This window comes from Vombatus ursinus, unplaced genomic scaffold (genome assembly GCF_900497805.2).
Source record: "Vombatus ursinus unplaced genomic scaffold, bare-nosed wombat genome assembly UNPS02001419.1, whole genome shotgun sequence".
NCBI classification, from domain to species: domain Eukaryota; kingdom Metazoa; phylum Chordata; class Mammalia; order Diprotodontia; family Vombatidae; genus Vombatus; species Vombatus ursinus.
This window is the reverse complement of record NW_020941197.1, coordinates 4,457,570-4,483,290: the sequence shown is the minus strand read 5'-3', so window position 1 is coordinate 4,483,290 and position 25,721 is coordinate 4,457,570. Positions and strand designations below refer to the sequence as shown.

General features: G+C 38.9%; 1 protein-coding gene across 4 annotated transcripts in view; it reads right to left on the bottom strand.

The window, feature by feature from the left end:
- The window catches only part of MAP7D2 (MAP7 domain containing 2), a 68,773-nt gene that overhangs the window by 11,578 nt on the left and 31,474 nt on the right, over nucleotides 1-25,721 (bottom strand). For 3 of the 4 annotated variants that reach the window (XM_027867554.1, XM_027867567.1, XM_027867575.1), the window contains 9 exons: nucleotides 24,525-24,647; nucleotides 22,051-22,193; nucleotides 17,162-17,280; nucleotides 9,308-9,555; nucleotides 7,768-7,894; nucleotides 5,126-5,351; nucleotides 3,563-3,667; nucleotides 2,512-2,568; nucleotides 1,135-1,234 (listed from right to left, as the gene is read on the bottom strand). In XM_027867554.1, coding sequence (XP_027723355.1) covers nucleotides 1,135-1,234; nucleotides 2,512-2,568; nucleotides 3,563-3,667; nucleotides 5,126-5,351; nucleotides 7,768-7,894; nucleotides 9,308-9,555; nucleotides 17,162-17,280; nucleotides 22,051-22,193; nucleotides 24,525-24,647 — 1,248 coding nt within the window. The remainder of the gene's footprint in view (nucleotides 1-1,134; nucleotides 1,235-2,511; nucleotides 2,569-3,562; nucleotides 3,668-5,125; nucleotides 5,352-7,767; nucleotides 7,895-9,307; nucleotides 9,556-17,161; nucleotides 17,281-22,050; nucleotides 22,194-24,524; nucleotides 24,648-25,721) is intronic. The other variant, XM_027867561.1, reaches the window with a different exon arrangement.

Below are 25,721 nucleotides of genomic sequence, written 5' to 3'. Positions count from 1 at the left end.
CAATCAATTAATAAAGAAAATAAGAAATGACCATCATGAAAACAGATTGGTGTCACATAAATGCTGAACGAATAAGCATCCATAGGTTGGACTTCTAGTTTTATTGGTTACTAAAGATATCGATGACTTTCCTTTAAGGAGTATTTTGTAATTTAATCTACATAAGTCTTTTGTGTGCTTTGGAAAATCGATCAATCAATCCACACATATTTTATGAATTTGGAGTTATTTGGAATGGAATTTCCCTTTCTATTTATTATTGCTTCTTGGATTTTATCATTGTTATATAGAAAAACCAATTATGTAGAAATGTCCATTTAAAAATTTTTCTTTCTTTTCTTTTTTTTTCCCATTTTCATTGCAAAACATTTCCATATTAGCCATGTTGTGGGGGGAAGAAAGCAAAAAAAAAAAATAAAGTGAAAAAAATATGCCTCAGTATGCACTCAAGAGTTCATTAGCTCTCTCTCTCTCTCTCTCTCTCTCTCTCTAGGAGTGAGCATTTTTCATTAGGAGTCCTTTGGAATTGTCATGAATCATGTATTGGCACAGCTGATTTTTGAGAGTTTATTTTGTAGCCTACAATTTTGCTGAAGCTATTGTCTTGATTAGTATCTTTGCTGATTCCCTAGCAATTAATTTTCCAAGTATACTATCAGTATATATTTTCCAAATATACCACCATAATATCAGCAAACAGGGACTGTTTTATCTCCTGTTTACCTATTTTTATGCCTTTAATTTCATTTTCTTGTCTTATTGCTGTTGCTAGAATTTCTAAAATTATATCAAATAATAGTGGGGAAGTAGTCATCTTTGCTTTATTTCCACATCTATTGGGAAAAATTCTAGTGTATTCCCACTGCATATCAGGCATGCATTATCCAAAGGATAAATGCCTATACTTTGTAAGATTTTTAACATAAATGCATGTTGTGGCATCAGTGATTTTCCAAATGAAGCCCACAGTTTTTGACATGGTGACTGGGGAGAGAAAAATCTTTTACACACTGGGTTAGACGGTATGATCTAAGGACCTTCCCAGCAATAAAAAAATCTATAGTTAATGTATGATTATTAGTTGTGGATGTTTTAAAAACAGTATACCAAGGATAAACTTATTCCTATACTCACCTACTTTACTCTGCACAATAGGCTTTGATGTATTATTTTCCACATTCAAAATTGGCTGAGTCTCCTGTTTGGGCTGAGTCTTCAATGTAGGCTCTTCCTTCTGCCACAAACAAAATATATGAAAGATTACCTTGAAGCAGGGACAGAAATGACTTTTAAAAGTTTAGAAAATATTTAGTTCTTGGCTGGGTCATCTATCTACCAATTAATTAAATTCAACATTTTATTAAACCTCTACCATGTACCAAAGATGAGGGATACTACTAAGTCAAAAAAGGAAAAAGTCTTTTTCCTCAAAAAAGGTGAAATCTACTGGGAGGACACAACATAAAAAATGAATACAGGGAATATATTAAAGGAATACAATGTAATTTCAAGAGGGAAGAAAGTACTAATAATTGCAGGGATCAATAAAGGCCTCATAGTAAGTGAGGAAGCCTGATGCAAACTATGGCTTTGAGAAGACAGAGGATGAGGCAAAGCATTGGAAGCGTGAGGGACCCCTGCGCGAAGGTAACAGGTGGGAATAATCAGGCAGGTGAGTCTAACCCGGATGGAAACGAAATGAAACTGGAAAGGTAGGGGGAGGTCAGCTTACGGGGCCCTTAAATGCAGAGCTGAGGCCGCTAGAGGCAAACATCTATTCCGTATTTTGTCTCTGCTTTCTCTCTTCTCCTTACTCATTTTTTCTGCCTTGATGTGGACGACCTTTTTTTCCTTTGCTGGCTCCACTCATTGGGAACCTCCTTCTATACATAAAGCAAACTAACTCTGCCTTATCTTTCAAATCCCTGTCCTGAACTTATCTGTTCTTGGTAGCAATTCAGCATTCTCTAAAATACCAAGATGATGGAAGACTCAAATGCTTATTAGTTAGTAGTCTTCCCTCCCTCCTACAAATCCTTTGAATTTATTTCTCATTTCTTCCCTTGTAGTGCTTGGAACCAGACCTTGCTTGGAACCAGACCTTCGTGTCCCTTCTGCTTCTGATACTGTGGCCATCATCCTTACTTTCCTTCCAAAGCAACCTTGGATTCTGGCTCTGGGAAGTTGGGCTTTAATAAGTGAATTCTTGCTTTATCTGCCCAGAACCAGGCCTCTGGTGCACTTCCTAAACATCTCCATACCAAGGTGTTGTAGGCTTATCCCCTCCCCTCCTTTCCTGCTCCCAGTTATGTGTTTTTCCTCCATTAGAATATAAACGCTTTGAGGGAAGAGACTGCCATGCTTGCTGTATTTGTATCCCTAATGCTTATCCACAGTGCCTCGCACACAGTAAGCACTTAATAAATGCTGTCTCTATCTCTTTATTTCTCTTTCCAAGCCAAAAACTCTTAACCAGTAGATACCATAAAAATTACAGTGTGAATCCCTTACCTTCGCCTCTGTTGAAACATCACTTTTCCTTGTCCTCTTCATGATTTCATCTATTCTCTGGAAAACAAAGGGAATCAAATAAGAGACCCAGCATCAGAAACGTACAAGTAACGTGGAAAGGATGAAAACTGACATAATTCAGAGGATGGATGTTCTCAGAGTCCGTGGAGGAGAGAGGGCTCTCAAGTCCCACTGCGAATCTGTAGTTTTAACCCTATATTTAACAGGAAAAGAGCCAAACATTTTAAAGCTCATACATTTGCATAGCATTAAAATTTGTTTCATTTTATTTTACTTTTTATTCTGAACTTAGCAAACACCAAATAAAGTAAGCATTTCCATATACATTGTAGAACTGAAGGAGAGAACTACTGTACATGAAACTCAAAGACTCTTAATTTGCTTTATCTAAGTTACATAGCATTTTCTTCACAATAACCCTGTGAGAAAAGGATATAAAATCTATATTATCTGCTTGTGAAGAAATGGAGTCTCAGAAAGGTATAGTGACTTGTTCATGACCACAGTGTTACTAAATGCCACAGCTAGAAATTGAACCCACATCTTCTGACTAAATCCAGTATTACAAGTCCAGATGTTCTGGTTCTGAGACCTTTCTACACCATCTTGTCTCTAAACATTAACATCTGAGAAACAAGCTACTCCCCTTCCCTAGTGTCAAAGACTTGTTGTTTATGACCAACCATTTTTTTTTAAAAACCTCTTTAGACTGGTATGTACCCACCAATTAGAGCCAGTCCACTGAGGCAGGACATACCTTTATAAATGCTTTCTCTATCTGTCTCTTTATTTCTCTTTCCTTTGTGACCTCCAGGCCAAAACCTCTTAGCCAACAGATACCAGGGGAGTGGGCAAAGGCAGCTAGAAACAGGTAAAGAGACCAGGAACCCCGGCTCCTGGGCAGAAGCCGAACGAAGACCTGAGAACGCTGCTCAAGAGAGAGCTTGTGCTCTTTAGAGAGACAGCCTGCTTTCTCCTGCTTCCCTTCTAACAGGAGGCTCCCCTGGTTCTCCCCATCCCGTGACCTTACCTTCTTTCGCACCAGTCTTTCCTGCTCTATCTGCAGCATGATCTGTTCTCGTTCCAGACGCAGCTGTTGAGCGGCTTCCCGTGCCTTAGCTTCCGCCTCTTCTTTCTAATAAAAATATGTGGAAGGGCAAGTTATTTGTGCTTAGAAGTCAAAACCCTGGGGAGTTCTCATAGTTTTCATTCTTTTCCCTTCCTTATGGCCATGGTGACCCAAACTGGGCACAACTACAATTGGGGAAAGTGAATGCCATAATATCTGGACTTTGGTTTTACATCATCTTAAGGACCTCATCTTACTTATCTTTATATCAGTCTAAGCATAGTGCTTTGCATACAGAAGAACTTTGAAATATTTGGTGAATGAATGATATTTTGTGAAACATATTTAATATTTAACCAGTGAAGTAACATATATTCCAGGGTGAGAGACATTGGGAAATGTACAATTATAATTTCTGTTTGCAATCTAACGTTAACATCCCTATCCCTAGCGTCAGACTTGTTTGTTGATAAATTATTTTTGACTAATCATTTTTTATGGGTTAGACATGATGCGCTCCACCATGGTCAGACCATATTGGGGCGGGGGTGGTGGTCCTTCCGTTCCACATATCACATTTGAACAGTGATATAGAAAAGCTAAAGCATGTTGAGAGGGGGAGCTTGGTGAGAAGGTAAAACTATTTAATATGAGAAACATCGGAAGGGCTTAGAGGAGACAAGCGATGGTGAAGGAAGTAGGATTGTCTCCATGTTCAAGTATCACTGCATTCAAGTATCTGAAGAGCTATCATGAAGAAGAATTCATTTTCTGCCCAGCTCTGGAGCATGAAACTCGGACTGATGGATGGAAGATGCAGAGGGGGTGAGTAAAGTACATATTAAGAAAGAACTGACAATTACAACTGTTAAAAAAAAAGGCTGCTTTGGTAGGCAGTGAGTCGCCTGTCATGGAGGGATTCTAGAAAAGACTGGACGGACCATCTTTGAGGGGGTACCATACAAGGGATTCATGCATGTTTCCTGGAAAAATGAACTATGTTCAACAGTTCCTTGACAATTCCTAGCTGTGTCACCCTGGGCAAGTCACCTAACCAACCTCTGTTTGCCTCAGTTTACTAAACTATAAAATGGGGATCAAAATAGCACCTAACACCCAGGGTTTGTTGTGGGATCAAATGAGATCATATTTGTAAAAAAAGAAAAAAAAAAGTGCTTAACACAGTGCCTGACATAATGTTGTGTCATTTTTTAAGTCGTGTGCAACTCTCTGTTACCGCATTAGGGGTTTTCTTGATAAAGATATTGGAGTGGTTTGCCATTTCCTTCTCCAGCTCATTTTACAGATAAGGAAACTGAGGCAAACAGGGTTAAGTAACTTGTCCAGGGTCACATAGCTAGTAAGCATCTGAGATCAGAGTTGAACTCAGGAAGATGAGTATTTCTGACTCAAAGCCCAGCAATCTGTCTATTATACCACCCAACTACCCCTACCTGGCACATAGTAGGTGCTTAATAAATACGTGCTCCTTCCCTTCCCTTCCAAAGAGAACACATATTGTACCTGTTTTTCAATTCTGGCTCTTTCTTGCTGTTCTCTCTCCTGCTTTTCTTTTTCTTGCTGCTTTCTTAAAAGCTGTTCTTCTATAGCTTTCCTCTGGGCTTCCTCTTTTGCTTTTCTCTTCTCTTCTTCTTGTCTTTGCTTTCTTTCTTCTTCCCTCTTACGGTTTTCTTGTTCTTGAAGAATCCTGTCTTGTTCTGCCTTTCTTTCCAGTTCTTCCCTCAGCAGCCTTTAAAAAAAAATCACACATTTAAAAGGAGTTGTAAGAAGTCCTAATGAACACTGTCCACAGAGTAATGATACTAAATAATAATAATCATAGCTAATATTTATACGATGCTTATATGCCAGGTTCTCTGCTAAGCGTATTGCAAATATTATCATTTGATCCTCAAGAGTGGCCCGAGTTTACTAAAAGGAAAGCGTAAGTATTGTAATAGTTGTATCCAATTTTTGGACACGTGCTTGTCTTGTAGAGAGAGGTGCAGAGAGAAAGAAACACAGATGAGAGAGACAGAGAGAGAGGAGGACGGAAGAAGGAGAAAGAAGGGGGGAGAGAAGGAAAAAATGAGGAGAGGGAGGAAGAAGGAGAGAGAAAGAACAGTGAGGGGGGAAGAGAGGTAGGTGCTATTTTTATTTCCATTTTACAAATAAGGAAACTGAGGCACACAAGTTGAGTGCCATGTCTAGGAGTCACAAGCCAGTAAGTATCTGAGACTGGATTTGAACTCAGCTCTTCTGGGTCTAGGCTTGGCGCTTCAAAGGCAATCCCTTCAACCTGCTCCCAAACGTATGCATTTTATATTCATAGCAATTAACAAAGATTCATGACTTGGGCTTAAAAGTTTAAAAGACTCTAGGCTCTAAATTACTTGAATTTCCAAAAACCCACATTAAACAAAGCCAATTTTTAATTCAGTTACATGCATAGTAATGAAAATACAATAATTACAAAATATAAATGTCAATGCCCTAAATAATAGCAATTAAAAAGCAGAGTCCATCACTCTTGCCTCATGACAAGTCTCAGCTTTCAAAGGAATGAGAATTCAAAAGCTTAGAGGGGACAACCAGTGTGTCAGTGGCATGTTCAGGGCAACTGAGGGGCCTATTCAGGCATGCTTTGGTTGGAATTGAAACTTCAAAGGCAGAGGACAAATGGAAGGAAACTTCAAAGGACCCTTCTGGATTTAATTATTTAAAAATCAACAAAATACTGTTAAAAATAATTATTTTGCCTTTTATCTTATACAGATGAAACAGTTTGCAGCAATATATAGGCATCTTCTCTACCTAAATAAAGCAGTGGTGAAAGGGGGAGGAAAAGAAGAAGGAGAAACTTTGTATTTAAAAGGGGTCTTTTTTTTTTTTTTAAAAGGCATTTGGGGTCAAGTGACTTGCCCAGGGTCACACAGCTAATAAGTGTCAAGTGTTTGGTCTGAGGCCGGATTTGAAATCAGGTCCTCCTGACTTCAGGGCCAGTGCTCTATCCACTGCGCCACCTAGCTGCCCCTAAAAGGGGTCTTCTTGTTTGGTGAAGTTACAAGAAGCATTGGATTTGAAACCAGAAGTCATTGGCACAGTGTCTGGCACACAATAAGCACTTTAGAAATGCTGACTATGTCCTAGCTTTATTAGTGTAACTTTGGGTAATTCACTGAACCTTATTGTGTCTGTTTAATTATCTATAAAAACAAGGGTAATGATATTGGCAAATGGCAACTGCCTCCTTTTGAGGAGGGCAAAGGAGGGGAGGGAAGCCCTTTGTGAAATAGAAGTATAATACACTTAGAAGCTATTATCAATATACAGGGTTTCCCAATAGTCTTAGTGTAGTTAAAATATAAAACTGCACTAAAGACTTTTGGAACACCCTGGGTTTTATATTACTAATTTATATTTGTAATTAAGCTTTAATAGCTTAAAACTGCACTAAGACTAATTGATTTCTATTGGAAGACAAGCATGATTCAAAATATTTGACAAAAAATGCTACCTCCAAATCCTCTTGAAATGATCTATAAATATATGTTCTCTTTCTGTTTCTCTCTGTCCCCCTCTCTCACTCCTCTTTCTTTCTCTCCCCCTTCTTTTCCCTCCTCTTCTCTTTCCCCCTCTTACTCCTCTTTCCCCTTCTTCCTCCTTCTCTCTTTCCCCCTCACTGTTCTTTCTTTCTCTCCTTCTTCCTCCTTCTTTTTCCTTCTCTCCCCCCTTCTTCCTCCTTCTTCCCTCCTTTATCTCTGTCTCTCTTATCTGTGTTTCTTTCTCTCTGCACCTCTCTCTACAAGACAAGCACATGTCCAAAAATTGCGTACAACTATTACAATACTTATGCTTTCCTTCTAGTAAACTCAGGCCACTCTTGAGATGGCCTGAGAGCCTGGGCGAGCCACCAAAAATATGTGGACAAGTCCCTTGAGCTCTGTGTACCTCACTTTCCTCCTGTGTACAAAATGGGGGTCCTGCTATGTGGACTGCCTCCCTCTCAAAGGGCCATTGTGAAGGCAAAGTGTTGTGCACACTTAAAGGTGTCAGAGAAATGTGAGCAATTGCCTTCTATTAAAAATATCATCTAGAAAAGAAGGGCTGGAGCCTGGCAGAGTGGACAGCGCCCACCCTTCGAGGTGGGGGTGCATGTAGAATACCTCTCTTGCTCTTCCCTCTCCTGCCTTTCTTGTTCTTCTTGCTCTTTTTGCAGACGAACCTGCCTCCTCTTCTCTGCCAGGATTTTGGAGGCTTCTTCTGCATCGGTTGTTCCTGCGGTGAACTTCCCTGATGGTACATGAAAGGGTTAGAAAATTAAAGAGTACATAGCCAGGTAAATTGGCAGAATAACCCCAAGGCATCCTTCTAACAACAACATACAGATTTGCTGGGAGATGAGCTCTACAACCCTGGTAGCGTTTCACTGGGGAAGCCTGGGAAGAGGCAACTAGGAGAGACAATGAATGAGAGCATGTTGGACTTAGAGTCTTTAAGAATCTCCCTGAAGGAGGGGCAGCTGGGAAGAGCAGAGGACAGAACACTGGAGTCAGGAGGATCCGAGTTAGAATCTGGCTTCAGACACTTGACATTTACTAACTGTGTGACCCTGGGCAAGTCATTCAATCCCATTGCCTCGAAAAAGAAAGAAAGAAAGAAAGGAAGGAAGGAAGGAAGAAAGGAATGAAAGAAAGAAAGAAAGAAAGAAAAGGAAGGAAAAAAGAAAGAAAGAAAGAAAAAGAAAGAAAAAGTCTTCCCAAAGACCTGAGTTTGAATCTTGACTCAGCCATTTACTAACTGTGCGTGACTCTGGATAAAGTTACTTAAACTTCTCTCAGCCCCTCCCCCCCTACTAATTTGTAAAATAGGGATAACAGCACTGACCTTGTCAGAATCAAATGAGACAACATGTAAAACACTTTGTAAGTCTTAAAACTCTATATAAATGCTAACTAATATTGATACTGGGGGGAGCTAGGTGATGCAGTAGATAGAACGCCCCTGGACCTAGAGTCAGGAAGACTCATCATCTTCCTAAGTTCAAAACTGGCCTCAGACACTTTCGAGCTGTGTGACTCTGGGCAAGTCACTTAACTCTGTTTGCTTCAGTTTCCTCATCTGTAAAATGAGCTGGAGAAGGAAATGGCAAACTACTCCACTATCTTTGCCAAGAAAACTGCAAATGGGGTCATGGTAGAATCAGACACGACTAATCAACACAAGTATTAATATTATTATTAAAAAACAAAAACAAGAACAGGCCTCAAAAGCAATCCCTGCTTGCCTTCTTATTTAAGGAACACAGGTTGAGGATTAAGGTGAAACCAAGTTTTTGTTTTTGTTTTTTTGCTAAGAACTACAAATTGGCCATGTCTAGCCCATCTCGCTCAGCACATCTAGGAACCTCTCCAAAGCCATTAGCTGAGTCACTCTGTTCGTCTCTAGCTCTGGCCATTCCCCTTGGGGAGATGAGTAAGAGAATGCAACAGAGAAACTAAATGATTTGAAAAGTAATATTAGAAAAGTCATTCATCCCCAAGAGATGCCTCCCCCTCCCCAACCTCCTCTTCCTCACAGCATAAGCCAATGCTTTCCTCAATCAAGCAGGCTGATATTATGGTCAACTAGAGACCTCTCCTCCCACCTCCAACCCCACCCTCCAAGACCAAATACCTCTCTGCCGGCTCTATCAAGCAGGCTTACCTTCACTAACGTCAGTCTTTCCTGACCCAGGGCTGTGTTTCTCTGCAAGATGCTTCTCACCCATCTGATCCCCGTGAACTCCATGTGCTTTCTGACTCAAAGCCCCTTCCTTTTCCTTGTTTGCTTTCTCTTTGTCTGCTTTCTTCTTTGGAGTCTCTTGGTTGGGAGAATGGGGGCTGCGGTATTTGACGGGTGACCCTTGATATGGTTTGGTATTCTTTGGAGATTGTGGGTATTTTGAAGGTGTTCTACAAAACAAAAACACAAGAGTGAATTCCTGGGCCTCTGTAGGCAGGCTGTGTTCTTTCTGTCTCTCCTCAAACCCTTCATACCTCAATATACTTGTGAGATAAGAATTTCAAATTCAAATTGGCATTTTTAGGGAGAAAACTTAAATTTCTACCATAAGCTTTAAAATGAAGAAAAATGTTCCTCCCAGTTGAAGAAACTGAGGCAGGCAGAAGTTAAGTGACTTGCCTAGGGTCAAACAGTTAGTAAGTGTTTGAGACTAGATTTGAACTCAAGTCTCCCTGACTCCAGGCCCAAAGCTCTATCCACTGTGCCACATAGATTGCTAAGAGCATGAATTAAGGTGAAAGGGAAAGCATGGTCTCATGCTCCTGGAACATTAGCTTACCAGCAAGTAGAACCACAAATGACTTTTTTCTCTATGGTTTTGAAAGTCAAGAAGCTTTATGCCTTTTCCCAAAGCTATCTGACATTAGTTACTGCCACCATTGAATTAGACAAGAGATTAATCATTCTAGAGTATGAAATCAGGACAGGTCTTCTTAGGGTTGTTTTAAACCCATCTTTCACATTTCTCATGAGGCTAGAAAGCGAAATAGGATTTTATCTTTTTTTACATACCCTACCCACATAGTGTATCCTGATTTGAGATGGTGAAGAAAAAAAGCATTGCTATGTTTTAACAGGGACAGCTAGATGGTACCGGAAATAGAACAAAGAGCCTGGAGTCAGGAAGACTCATCTTCCTGAGTTCAAATCCAGTCTCAAACACTTATTAGCTGTGTGACCCTGGGCAAGTCCTGTTTGCCTCAGTTTCCTCATCTGTCAAATGAGCTGGAGAAGGAAATGGAAAACCACTCCAGTATCTTTGCCAAGAAAATCTCAAATGGGATCACAAAGCATCAGACATGACTGAAAAACAACTGAACAACAACCACCACCAGGAAGGTCACGTGCAACACATTAATTCAGACAGTGAAGCAAGCAGGCTGGAAAGAATATCCTTGGATAACTGTCTGGAGGGCATCTCTATGTGGGTGTATAATTGGGAAGGAACAGGAGATACTGACACTCTCATTTTATGTGCATACTCACTCTTTTTTACAAGATAAATTTCTGATAAGAGTATTATATTAAATGCAATTTTGGATGATAGTGGAGAAGACAACACTCAATTATCTGCAGTGGAAAACTCAGGAATTGTTATAGATGCCAGATCAGAACAAGGTCGTGACAATCTGGAAGACTGTTGTAATGGAATACCATTATGATCTTCAGTCACCTAGAGAACATTCTATTGGAGTTCTTAACCTGTGGTCTGTGAACTTAAAAATAAAATATGTGTGTGTGTGTGCGTGTGCGTGTGCGTGTGTGTATATATATACACACATATATACATACATATATATGTACATATATGTGTATATATATACACACACACATATATGTATCTATATCTCTCTATATAAATCAATAAAGATATAGATATATGTGAGTATATATATATATACATATGTATATATAACTGTACTTCAATGTAATTAATTTCCTTGGCGATCCTATGAATTTCATTTATGAATTTAAAAAAAATTGTTTTTCTGAGAAGGGAAGCCTAGGCTTTGTTTGACTACCAAAGGAGTTCATAACTCAAAAAAAGCTTAAGAATCCCTAGTTTTAAAGGAACCCAGCATGATTCAGCAGCTCTGAATGAGTCACAGATGGCTCCCCTAGCCCATTCCTTCCATGATACAAAACACATCTAAGCCCCGAAGGCAACTTCAGTTTTCTTTGTTCCTCTTGTGGGATCTCTGTTTCACTTCCAATGTACTAAAAGGCAACACTCAACCAGATTCCTAAATAAAAACATTAAAGTCAGCTAGGAGAGATACCTGGGAATGCTTATACAAGAAAAATGACTTTTTAATTGTCATTCATTTAACATTTTAACATTTTTTGGACTATTTCACATGGAGGGTTGTAGGGTCTTGTGAAGACTCAGAGACTAAGGGAGAGTTGATAGAACTATTTATGGAAACATGTTATATCTTCTCTCTGGGACATGGGCTATAACTAGGTATCTGATCTATAGTCTCAGGTATGTTTCTGAAACTATTTACCTGAAACCTGGATGGTATCTGACAGAAGACATATAACCAAGATTGAATACTTTAAAGAAAAATATTCTTAAGATGCTCAGTGTCCAAAGAGCAGCCTCCTGATATTATGGGCAGGAAAGAGAATAATAAACTTACAGGTTTTTGAGATCAAGTGAGAACAAATCATTAAGGCCTATTCCAACTTTTCTGCTGCTAGCAGAATTACAGATCTGAGTTTGGAACAGACCTCAAAGGGAAATCTAATCCAACACTCATTTTACAGATGAAGAAACTGAGGCCCAGGGAAGTTAGAAGTTAAGTAACTTGTTCAAGGTCACACAGGAACACTTGTCAGAGGTGGGATTTGAACTCAGGTTTTCTGATTCTGGAACCAGTCCTCTTTCTACTCTCCCAGACGGCCTGACCCTTTACTTAGGCTCTCTTTTAATCTCCCTTTTTTCCCCTTCGAAAGTCTTATTGATATATTTTATTTATACACCAAAGCCATTTCTGGATATACCTTGTCATTCCCCCACCAAATAAACTCTCCTTTGTGACAAAGAAAAACATTTAAGCAAAACCAACCAATACTATATTTGACAGTGTGGACAACATTCTATATCCATAGTCCCTCAATCTCTAATGAAAGGAGGAAGAGGTACTTCTATCATTTCTTTTCTGGGGTCAAAGCTAGTTATTACAATTAGCTGGCATTCAGTTTCCTAATGTCTCACTGGTTCCATTCTGTCTTTTAGGCTTTTTGAGGGAAAGAAGGAAATAAGCATTTATTAAGCACCTACTACATGCCAGGCACTGTGCAAATCACTTTATAAATACCATCTCATTTGATCCACTTTGTCATCTTTGCCAATTTGATGGGTATGAGGTGAATAGTGAATTTTAATTTGACTTTGTATTATTAGTATTTTAGAACAGTCTTTTTCTATAAGCTTTTGATGTTTTTCTGCCTCTTTCCAAAAGCACACAATTGCCCATACTTTTTAGGCATTTTATTTTTACAATCTTTCCGATGGAGGGAGTAGCCAGCCTGCATTATTGTTCCTTATCTGGTTTGGCAGTTTATTTGATCATTGTCTTTCCACTAAAGCCCCAATACTGCAATGCCTCATTGTGACGTGGCCTAGGGACCAGCTTAGCTACACAGAAAGGCTTGTTATTACCAGGTTGGCTTGATGGTGATGATTTTGTACCCAGGCTTAAGGGAGTCATCACTCCCTCGAAATTATTATGCAAACAGTTCCCAACTTACAGGGACATATCCTTTACATATGTGTCTAGGGACACAGAGATAATTTTTATGAAACCTAGATGATTTCTTCAAAATTGTCTTGAGTATCTTAGCAAGCAACCATTTACAATTCTACAGAAATGAAAGACTGAATATGAAATGGCAGAGAAGTGGTGGACTATGGGAACAGAATGTCGATTACAGGCTATTGCTATTGTTCAGTTGTTTCAGTCTGAGTCTTCATGACCCCATTTGAGGTTTTCTTCGCAAAGATAGTGGAGTGGTTTGCCACTTCCTTCTCCAGCTCATCTGACGGATGAGGAAACTGAGGCAGACAGGGTTGGGTGACTTGCTAAGGGTCACACAGCTAGTAAGTGGCTGAGCCCTGAATTGAACTCAGGAATATGAGTCTTCCTGACTCCAGGCCAGGTGCTCTGTCCACTGGGCCACCTAGCAACCCCTGATTATGGGTATAGAACCTGCAAGATACTTTTAAATGTTCCTTTTTCTTTAAATTGAAATGGGTTTCAGAGGAGTTAGGGAATACACAGCTGTAGTTTATTGCCAAGTGACAGTTGAGAGAAAACCACTAAAGTATCAATAAAGCATTAAAAAAAAAATAACATGGAACAAAATGTGATTGTGGGATGTGATAAGTGCATAATTTTTGGCAAGGCAATGCCAATTACTTCATGAAACTCAGGATAATAACAATAAGGCCTCCAACTTTATATCAATAAATAATAATAAGGTAGCTAGCATTTATATAATGCTTTGAATTTTACAAACACTTTGCAACTATAATCTCATTTGATCCCTACAACAACCCTGAGACGTAGGTGCATTTTGCAGATGAGGAGCAGACAGTGGTTAAGTGACTTGCTCTGGATCACACGGCAAGAACATGTCTGAGGCAAGATTAGGGCAGATTAGTCAATTTAAAAGAAAAGAGAATGCTGGATCCAGGAAAAACAAACAAACAAACAAACAAGGTAAGATGAATAGATTGAATCATTTAAAATAGGAATACCACACCATCAAAATAAAGAACAGAAAACAAACAAGACAGACTTGCAGAAGTGCCAGACAAGCAGTCTTCAAGACAGCTGGTGGAATAATAAAACACTGATGAAGGAGAGAGGGGAGCTGAGATGAACGCGTGGAGGTGTAGGGCCATGCCATCAATCTTCCTTTCCTGTAGCAGTTAAAACACTAAATGTTCTACTTAACATATGGACTGATTTACCACAAGAAACATTTAAAAAAGTAGAAAGACCAATACCACAATTAAATGAGCATTCAGACACATAGAAAAGATGCACATAGATTTTAAAATAATATATTTACTACAGTAATAATCTTAAAATGTGGCATGGTAGAAAAAGCTGAAACTAAAAGTCAGAAGACCCTGGGTTCTTTTATTTCTTGCTGTGTTGAAATTGTATCTTGTTCTGGTCCCCCAGCTTCCCTCCACTGCCTCCTGAAGCTTAGTTAGTATATTAAGTCTTTAAGTAACTAGTATAAGGTAACAGTTGTATGAAGTAAGATTGCAAAGGTGAACCTAGAAGTCATTTACAAACTGTCCCATAAATTAAGGCAGCCTAAGTTACTTACAAACGGTCTCATAAATTAGAGGAGAGAAGGAGCCACTGGCAACAGCCTCATAAATTAACTAAAGCCACATCCTGAGACCATGTGCTAAATTTAGGGAAGTCATCTAGGCCTTAATGTAATAGCCTCTTGGTCCTGTTAACTGCCTTTGGCCTGCAAGCTTCAGATAAACTCCAGATACACTCGGTAAGACCAGCAAAACACCAGCAAAGCATCACACTACTGAACTAACCCTACGGTGTTGCTGATAACTTTGAAATGATGTGGATTTGTTAATAAATTAAGTCTAAGCTGGCATGGATAAAAGTCCATCCCCACCACCAAAACCCTATAAAATGGGACTCCAAACTTCTGTCCCCAACACTCCTCCACCTGCTATGATAGGTCCATGCTGCCTGAGTGTTCCCCACTCTGATCCTCAGCTAAGAGATTCTCTGTGCCTCCCCTTCACCATTCTTTTCCCCAAAGCTACCTCCCCCCACCCTCCACCCCAGTTTGCCTCTGTACTCTATGCCTTATTAAAGTATGATTCAAGCATTACGTCCCACACACTGCCATCACAGTCTTTCCTGGTGAGTATCCAAAGAACAGGGCGTTCTTCTCCCCAAAATCCCCCCACCCCCTCCCATTTCTTTACTCATAAACCAGGAGCACCAGAAGAACCCAGCACCAAGAAAGACGCTGTTGATAGCTGCCCCTACTGTGAACGAGCATGGTACAATGAACCTCATGTCCCTTCCTAGGAGATTTCCTCCCTTTATTTGGGTTTCAATAAATCAATTAATAATTCCATAAATTAATTAACAATTTACTTGCTCTGACACTTATCAGTTGTGTGACCTTGGGCAAGTCATTGAAACCTTTCTAAGCTGGCATTTTCTCAACTGTAAAATGGTGATAATAATGCTTGTGACTACCTCACAAGCTCACTACAAGAAAGAGCTAGGAAGTAGTCAAACAAAGCACTCTAAACAATGTGACCTGCTTTAAGAATTTAGAAACAGGAGATTTTAGAGAGTTGATCAGTAACACATATAGATGCAGCTTACAAAATGGCAAGATGTATAAAACAAGGAATGCTCAAGCCAAATTTTAAAGTAGAAACTAATTAACTGGAAGTGAGCTAGAGTGACTAGGGTTGTTACCTGAACTCACTTAAACAAAAATTTCAATGTTTCTTTAATTTTTTTTTCTTACTAGAGATTGACATTCTAGCCAGAGAGGACCTTACGGCTTTTGTTGTTTAGTTGTTTCAATCTTGTCTGACTCTTAGCGACCCCTTTCGGGGTTTTCATGGCAAAGACACTGAGTGGTTTGCCATTTCCTTATCTAGCTCATTTTATAGATGTGGAAATCGAGGCAAACATGGTTAAATGACCTATCCAGGGTCACACAGCTAGTAAGTGTCTGAGGCAGGATTTGAACTCAGGTCTTCCTGACTCCAGACCTGGCAATCTATCCACTGTGCTACCTAGCTCCCCAAACCTTATGCTTACATCATCCCAAAGTCTTCGATGCTCAGTGTATTACTGATGTTGGTTGGCCACATTTGTCATAACTTTTTGCTAAGAGGCACAGAGAAAATAATGTAATGGACTTTGCCACAAAGGAAGAAAATAAGGGGAAAAGGACAGTGGAAGAGGAGCAATCCTAATGAAAATCTTCATGGAAAAACAATATAATTAAAGGATTTTTTAAAAAAAGCATTTGAATGGCATCCCAGGGACAGATCAATTCAACCTTGTAAATAAGAACCCCACTTTTACAGGCTGGTAAACATCTTTTACTAGTCCATTTTCTTACATCAGCCATCAAATAAATATATTTTGAGCAGACTTCTTTTTCTCTTCACTCTGTCTCCTTGGTTATTGTCTCAGTTCAAGTGGACACTTAACCATAACCATCCCCTTCCCTCCATTCTCACAGCTCCCAGCCAGCCTAGTTTGTTCACATCACCTCACCTGGACCAGTACAACAGCATTCTAAGCAGGGTCCCTGCCTCAAGTCTCCCCTCCATTCAGTGGCCAAAATAATTCACTACAACACAAGTTTGATCACATCACACAGCACGTACCTACCCCCATCACCTGCCCAATGAACTCCACTGGCTCCCTATTTCCAGGATCCAATAAAAAAATAATCAATTTTACATTTAGAGCCTTCTATGACCTTCCCTCTTCCCACCTTTATTATACTTCACCGCTTTCCACGTACTCTACAATTCAGTTACACTGACCTACTTTGCTCCTTCTCACCCATGATATTGTCTCCCAATTCCACACATTTGCACTATGCCTATGATGCTCCTCCTCTTCACCTCTGCTTTCTTTAAGACTCCACTCAAAGCCCACCTTTCTGCAGGAGGCTTTTCCTGATCCTTCCCAGCCACACTAGTGACTTAGAGGTTGCCTTCCATTTACATTGATTATGTCTTGTATGTATGTATTATATTTCTGTATTGTCTTAGCCCGTTAGACTGTGAACTCCTTGAGAGCAGGGATTTGTTTTTTGCCTTTCTTTACATCCCTAGAGCTTAGCACATAGTAGGCATTTAATTCAAGCTTGCTGACTGAACCACCTGGAACAAAAACTTTCCCACCAATTTGGTTTTTTAACAAGGATGCATTAGAAAAGGTAAAACATTTTTACTTAGATATTGCAGGAGAGGAATGTCTCTTTGCTGGAGAATCAGATCTTCTTAATGGAGATCCAAGGCCAGCTGTGGAAACGGCTGCTGGAGGTCGCTTTTCTTTCTTTACTTTCTCAGTCTACAGAGGGAGAACAGAACACGCAAATTGAAGTACTGTGACATGTCTCATTTTAGCTACTTTTTAAATATTGTAACAAAACACTTCCAAAAAGATCAATTCACAAGCTTCTAAATGTAAGCTGTCTAAAGGGCGGCAGCTGAATTCAGCCCACTGTATGATGACGGCACAGTGCTTCAAAAGAAGAAAGAGAAAATAATGGTTTTATATAAAATTTCAGAGCAGATTCACTCCCCACAGGGACCTTGTAAATTTAAGAATATCATAGCTCATTCTCAGTCTACAGGGCACAAGGTAGTGAGTGGGAAGTGGTGGGAAAAGAACAATGGATTTGAATCTTCGTGATTGGTGCTCATAGTTCATAGGCCTGGGCTCAAGTCCCATTTATTAGCTATGTAACCTTGGCCAAACCATGGCTTCTTCATGATCATGGTATTTAGAGCTGAAGGGGGTAAGGGCAGGGTTTATGCATTCCTATCAATCCTTTCTTTTAACAGATGAGGAAACTAAGGTACTGACCAGCCAAAAGTCACATGACTAGTTAATAATAAGGCTGGGAGTTGAGCCGAGGTCTCCTGATTTCAAATTTGGTAATCTTATTCACTATAATAAGCTGCCTTTCCATAGTATAACTGTAAAATTATCTATATTAATAGGTATATCATATTTATGATCATATAATCATATTCTGCCCTCACAAAGAGAATAATTCTAAATTGGGAGGACAGACAAATACACTGACACTTGCTTAGCCATCCAGTAAAAACATGAATTTTCCATTTCTCAATAAAGATTTCTCCATCCCCTGGCGGAGAAGGTCAAAGGCCTAACTCAAGTGCTGATTCAATATCAAAGCACCATTTTCAGGAAGACTGATAGTAGGTAGAATGCAAAGATATAAAAAGTCACTGGGACAAAATTATGGTTGGATGAAAATGTTGCGAATGTAACCTTCGAGAAAGTCAGTCATAAATTCTTCCATAAAATACATAAGAGAATAATAGGGGAGTGTTATCATTTCCTTGCTCCATAATTACCCACTCCTTAGCTCTTAAAAACAGCCCACAGTCCCTCCAAAGACAGCTGTGCCTACCAAGCACCTCCATATCTACTCAGCCCCTCACCAACACATTCCCCCATCAATCTCTGTTCTCCATTTTTTTCATACACACAACACACACACAACCACTATCACCATCATAATCCCACCCCACCCCCACTGCCATCACCACCTCTCTACACAACAGGAATATAGAAATTTCATTTCTAGTTGGAGAATCTAACGAAGGTATGGTAGCCTAGGACAATGAGAAAGAATACTGGGCTAGGACTGGTATTCAATACCTCTGCTACTTGCAGAGGTCATATCACCTCATCTGTAAAATGAGGAGACTGGACTATTTTTTTAAGACTTGGTCAGTATAATTGTGATGTTAAGTTTTGTAGTTTTTTTATTTATAAGTTCATTTATATTTTATGTATATTATATATTATACATAACATATATTTGTTTCATTATATTTGCTTTACTCATTCTGCTTATTTCATTCCATTTACATCAACTAAATTTCCACCTGCATCCTTCCCCTCTCCCAAAGAGTCATTCCTATAATGAAGAAATTTTTATAAAAAATAAAAACGAGGAAGAAAATAAAATCAAAGATGATCAGCACATTGAAAAAAAAATCTGTCTACATATATGTTTCATATATGTGAATCCCTTGTCTCCGGTAAAGGAGTTGGGGAAGGTGTTTTCTGATATCTATTATTCAGGACCAAGCTTATTCTTTGTAATTCTATAACATCCATTTCAACTGTCCTGTAGTCCTTGTTCTTTCCATTTACATTTTGTTGTTGTCATTGTACATGTACTACATGTATGCATATATGTGTGTATACATATACATACACATGCATATACATACATGCGCACACACATATAAGAGCAGCTAGTGGCACAGTAGATAGAGTGCCATCAGGAGCATCCAGCCTTAGACTCTTACTAGTTGTGTGACCCTAGGTAACTCATGTAACCCTGTTTGCCTCAGTTTCTCATCTGTAAAATAAGCTGGAGAAGAAAATGGCAAACCACTCTAGTACCTTTGTCAAGAAAACCCCATCATGAAGTTGGACATGACTGGAAAAAAAATGAACAACACACCTGCACATATAACACATATGTGCATGTGTGTATACACATACATACACATACATACATATACATGCATAAATACATCCATATGTGCATCTAAGACCTCTTTTCCAACTCTCACATTCCACCTGTCTGAGCCACTACTAAGTTGAGGAATAGAATTAGGGACTAGCCCTGTGAAACTTTCAGATGAAGAAATTGCCCTTCGCCCAGTGCAGGTTGGCACCTTCTCTTCAACTGAAGAGTTGCAGAAAGTTACCTAGAGCACTGAGAAATTAAGGGACTTTCCCAGGATCTCATAGATCAGGGTGGGGAACCCACGGCTTAAGGCCACATGTGGCCCTCTAGGTCCTGTAGCCCTTTGACTGAATCTACTTCACAGAACAAATCCCTTTAATAAAAAGATTTGTTTTGTAAAACTTGGACTCAGTCACAGGGCCACACTTGAGGACCTAGAATGGTCTTGAGGCTGCATGTTCCCCACCCCTGTCATAGACAGTATCATTAAGGGTAGGACTTGAACTCAAGTCTTTTTGGCTTTGAGGTGGGCTCTCTGTCCAACATACCATGATTTCTGCTAACCTGAAAATAATTGTGATTTTGAAAAACGATTGGTTTCAAAGTTATGCTAAGAGAGTCCTCTTACATTTGCAGAACAACAACACCATGCTATCAAACAGGAAAAAGAAAACAACTATTTTCTGATTCGGGAACAAATTCACTGCCCACAGAGACCCTGCAAATGAAGTGTGAAGGACAATTACGACTTGGGGAACTGAAACACAATGAACCGTGGGCACTACTGCATCAGAACACAGAAGTCATTAAAACACACGAGACAAAGAAAAAGAAAAGTAAGATGACAAACACAGGCCAAGGGAAATGCCTTGAAAGGTTAGGAGAAGCGGCAGCTAGGTGGCGCAGTGGGTAGAGCACCTGCCCTGGATTCAGGGCAACCTGAGTTCAAATTCGGCCTCAGACATGTAACACTAAATAGCTGTGTGACCCTGGGCAAGTCACTTAACCCCAATTGCAAAAAAAAAGAAAAAGAAAAAAAACAACTCTCTGAACAAGTATTAATATTATCTCCATTTTATAGAAGAGAAAAAATATGGCTGAAAAGAGGTTAAATGACTCCCAGTCACCCACTAAGTTAGAGAGGGACAGTGTATTTGAACTCACTGACTCCACGTCCAGCATTCTCTAGCTACTATAACACCTAGCTGCCTCTGAGATAAATGGAAAATTAAGGGGTCAAACTGCACCTCTGAGCAGTGGAAAGAATGCTAAATTTGAAGCCACAAGACTTGTGTTCTAATTCTCAGTCTGCTACTAATTCATTTAACCTCTCTGGGCCTCGATTCCTTCATCTATAAAACGAGAGGGCTGGACTAGATCAGAAGTGTCAAACTCACAGCCCACATGTTGCCAAAACCCCTCCAGATTAAAATGTAAGTGGGAAAGTTTTCACAAAACAGAGAAAAATACGAAACAACATAAATAATGCTAATAGGTGTTTTTTTTCTAAGTTAATATACAAAGTAGGGATGTATTTCTACTTTAGTTGGACTCCGCTAAACTAGATGAACTCTTGGGTCTCTTGTACTTTGAGGAACTCTGTGCAAATAAGGCTCTGTCGCCCATAATTCCTAAAGACAGACCACCCAGCCTTGGGAAACAGCTCCAGCATGTGCCTATAGATTGCTGATTCAATCACATACCACCTGAGCCGTCCCTAGGAGGTTCTAAAGTCTCTAAACAGCCACAAGATATACCAAAGTCACACAGTTAGTAAGTCACATTCAAACTCAGGTCTTCTTGATCCCAAATGTAGTAGCGGATAAAGTGCCTCTGTCTGCTTCAAGGATAAATAGAAGACTATAGGAAGTCAACTTATACTTTGGTTCAGTAATAATAACAGCAGTTAGCATTTGTAGAATGTTATATTTTAAAGGTTTGCAAAGTGCTTTATAAATATTATCTCATTTGATCTTCCCAACAACCCTAGGAGAAGGGTGCTACTATTATCCCCATTTCACAGATGAAAAAACTGAGGTAGACAGCGGTCAAGAGACTTGCCCCAGTGTCCCACAGCTTGAACTCTGTTCTTCCTGACTCCAGGTCCAGCACTTTATCCACTGTACCATCTAGCTGTCTCAATAGAAAGAATATTATCTGTAGAGGTGATAAACTGAAATCTATTTGGTTATTATGTGTACAATTACAGCTGGCTGGGGCAGGTAGGTGGTACTCTAGTGGACAGAGCACCAGCTCTAAAGTCAAGAGGATCTGAGTTCAAATCCAGCCTTAGACACTTACTAGCTGTGTGACCCTAGGCAAGTCACTTAACCCCAATTGCTTCCCGAAAAAAACAAAAACAATTACAGTTGGTCCAGAACTAAAAATCAAACTTGAAGGAATCTAGAGAAGACTTCAGTGGTGCTCACCCTGGCACCAGCTTTGAAGAGTTCATCATTTCATGAAACTCCCATTAAAAATGCTGTTTAGAATAAAATGGATGGATTTTTCTTAAATGCAGTAAGACATTTTAAATTGGTTTAAAGTCACACAGATGACAAACCTTACAGAGAGTCACTAAGGCTTGCTCTAAAACCTACCTGTTCAGATGAAACTGCTCCTTTTGTGGCATCCCCGGCCCCACAGGATGCCAGCTTCCTTCTCTCTGGGATTCGGGCAGGAGGTGCCTTGTAGGGAGATTTAAAAGGACTCCCTGGGGCTATACGAGGACAGACAGGAAAGACTGCAGAGTTATATAGTCCAATAGTCAAAGCAATAGGAAGAAGAGACAGAAGGACAGGTAGGGAAGGAAAAATTGCACAACTTCATTATAACCGGGCACATGGCAAACAGCAGTCTTACAGGTTAGCTAACGGTCTCATACTCCAAGGGACCCCTAAGCCTATAATAGCAGCGATTTATATGGAATCACCATCACTCGGAATAATACACGGAAAAAAAATAAAATCTTTTAGAGGTTCTTTTAAAAAAAAAATTAAATCCCCACTGAATTTCTTGATGAAAAAAAATTCCGAAAATATTTTTGGAGGCAACAGTGTTTTAAAAATAAGAAGAATATATGAAAATAGGTTTTATATGATTGCTCATATATAACCAGTATCAGATTGCTTACTGTCTTAGAGAGGGAGGAGGGAAGGGATGGAGGGAGAAAATTTGGAACTCAAAATTAAAAAAAAAAAAAGGGAAGAAAGTAAGTTGCTGGTTCAAATCTTAGCCTTGCCACTTGCTACTAGTGGGGCCTTGGAGAAATTACTTGACTTTACTGGGCCTCAGTTTCCTCATTTGTAAAATGAAGAGGGGTTGGATGAGATGGCCTTTGGAGTCCCTTTCCAGCTTTAACTCTAAAAAGTGTTAGGTTCCTCCACTTTGCACTCAGAAGCCTCCCTTAGGGAAACACGGACATAATTCACTAAATATTCAAAGGAAAGTGGATTTTAAAAAACGAAGTAAAATTTGGTTGTGGGCCCCAATAGCCAAGTGTCATATAACCTTCAGAAAGGATAAAATGATTTCTTTTGGTTGTTGTTTAGTCATCAGTCATGTCTGACTATGTGACAGATCAGTTAAACTAAATTTCAAGCCATAATTACTAAAGAGTTTAAGACAATCTATTTTCATAGCTTCAATAAGTGATAAGCAAGGTTACTTACACAGTGACATTTAACCTTTCCATTCCACCCAGAGAGGCAACTGCACTCTCATGACATTATCAAATAACCATGAGCGTGTTAAGTGGTTTTAGTAGATGATGTTAAAAAAGAAAGTTGAAGCTCTTTTTTAAAAGCAGAGATAAGAAACCCCCCAAATTTACCCTCTTCTGTATTAAGCATTCAAAACAAATAGAACACCCTCTTCTAAGCTTTCCGAAGGTTAACCCAGACATCAATGTCATCAATTCAAGCTATACTTCTTGCCAACTGCTCCTTTTTCCCAATGTATAAAAATTTTAAACACTACCTAATAACATTCTCATGACTTTACCAATTATTTATTTATCTATGGCCAATAGCATATTTATCTACAGGATCAGAAATTTTAGTAACTTTACTTTTATTTTTTCTTTCATTATAAATTTTTTTTTGCATAAAATAGTATGATACCCTAGCAATCAGTAGGACAGCTTGATTTTTTACATTTAATTGGGAAGTTGAAGAAAGGCTACTACCACATAAGTGGCAAAGACTGAACCCCAGGGATAAACGGATTCAGGCTTGTGCAAAGTTAATATCTTTAGTGATAATTCAGAACTGGGGCTGGGGTTTCCATCTCAATTCTAAATTGGTGAATAAGTTATGATCATGTTGAAGATTTTCCTCAACAGACAAAATTGTTAATTTAACTATTTCTAAGAAATTGTCCCCAAGTAAGTTTGCAGGCCATTATCTGATTGAATTGAATGTCTACTGTGTGTAGACAACAGAGAGAAAAGAGTTCTATTGGAGATCACATAATTATCTTGTTATTGTCCGTGGACTGGTCATTTATGAGCAATTAATGAGAACTCCAATTATGGATCATCTTTAGATTTCACGATGATACTCCCTGATACACAAAGACCTACATGGTGAGTTGACTCTCTTAAGTAACAATCATCTCACATATATGTTTGTTCCTATTATCTAAATCTGAAATGGATTTGGTGGTGGTAGGGTGGCCCAATCCAGATTCTATAGCGGAACTTCATGTCTAGGTGAGCTTCCTTTTGTAACTCTACCATTTTGCCCAGTTGGTGCTTAATAAATGCTTATTGATTAATTAGGTGTCCTTAGGCTTAAAAGGCATACATTTACTTAGAACACCTAATACAGAGGGAAATAACAGATTTATTTTAATTTACCCTAATCCTTCTAAAGAAATGGGTTACAACAAAAGTTAGTAGGAAAAGAAATACTAGAATTAGCTGTTTAAGACATTGTACAAAACTAGGAAATGGGGAGAAGAAAAGCAGAAATTCACCATTAAATGAAACATTTCAATCCCTTTTCAGCATTTTCCGCAGCTTCTAGCTGCAACTTTCACACCTTAATAGTCAAAACCCTTCAGCCTATTTTACCTGAATCAATGGACTGTTCAGAAAGCATGAGTGTGCTTCGGTTTCTGGCTAGGGAAGACTGTGTGGGGGTCAACAGTCGCATAACAATAAAGTTTTCCATTGGACTAAGGTGAATGCGGTGGGCTGAAGGATGGAAGCAAATAAAATGAAAAAATATATATATATGTACGCACACATATACACAAAATTTTAAAAAAAGCAATGCTGAAAAAAACACAATGTGCACTGTGCAAAGGGATGTTTCTGGAAACACAAAACAATTTGACAAAGCAATTTAAAGCTCCTGAAGATCAGGCATTTAGTGGACTTCTTGATATTTATAAATACACACTGGAGTAAAGTATTTTGTAACTACAAAATAAACAATTACATATTACACAAAATAGATCTGCTGAGTGAGAAGACTACCCAATCTGGAAAGGTGTATGAACTCTTTTGGGACACTAGAATTTCTGAATAAATTTTTATTACCAAACAACATTTGATCCACATCCCAAAATGCAACGGAAACCCAAAAAATTGGGGGTTTTTTGCCCAGAAAATCTAATTAATTAATCTAATTAATAAATCCATAAAATGCATAAACATATAGCAATTCCATAAGAGAAACAGTTTCCATAACTCAATTAAGAAATAATTATTTTGGGGCAGCTAGGTGGCGTAGGGGATAGAGCACCGGCCCTGGAGTCAGGAGGACATGGGTTCAAATCTGCCCTCAGACATATAATGCTCACTAGCTGTGTGACTCTGGGCAAGTCACTTAACCCCAACTGCCTCACCAAAAAAATAAGAAAGAAAAAGAAATAATTATTTTATAAGATGTTGAGAAATAATTATGTAAAACACCTTGACTTATTTTTAAGACAGTGGTTAATGAAAATTACCATCATGTACTTTTCCCTATATAAACTGCATTTTAAAAATCAGGTGGAAATAGAATATTATCATTATGTGACAGTATTAAAATGTAGTGTGTCCTTTCATTTTTCTCATATAAACAGGATTTTTAAAAAATCATATGGAAATAGAAACTGTCAACTCCCTATTAACTGCTTTAATGGAAGATAGCAATGTCAATTATTTAAAATACAGAGAGTTCAAAAGTAATCTTTATCTGTGGTATATATAAACACATACACACACATATCACTTTATTATAGCGAACTGTCTTCTTAATAATACTAATTTCTTAAGACT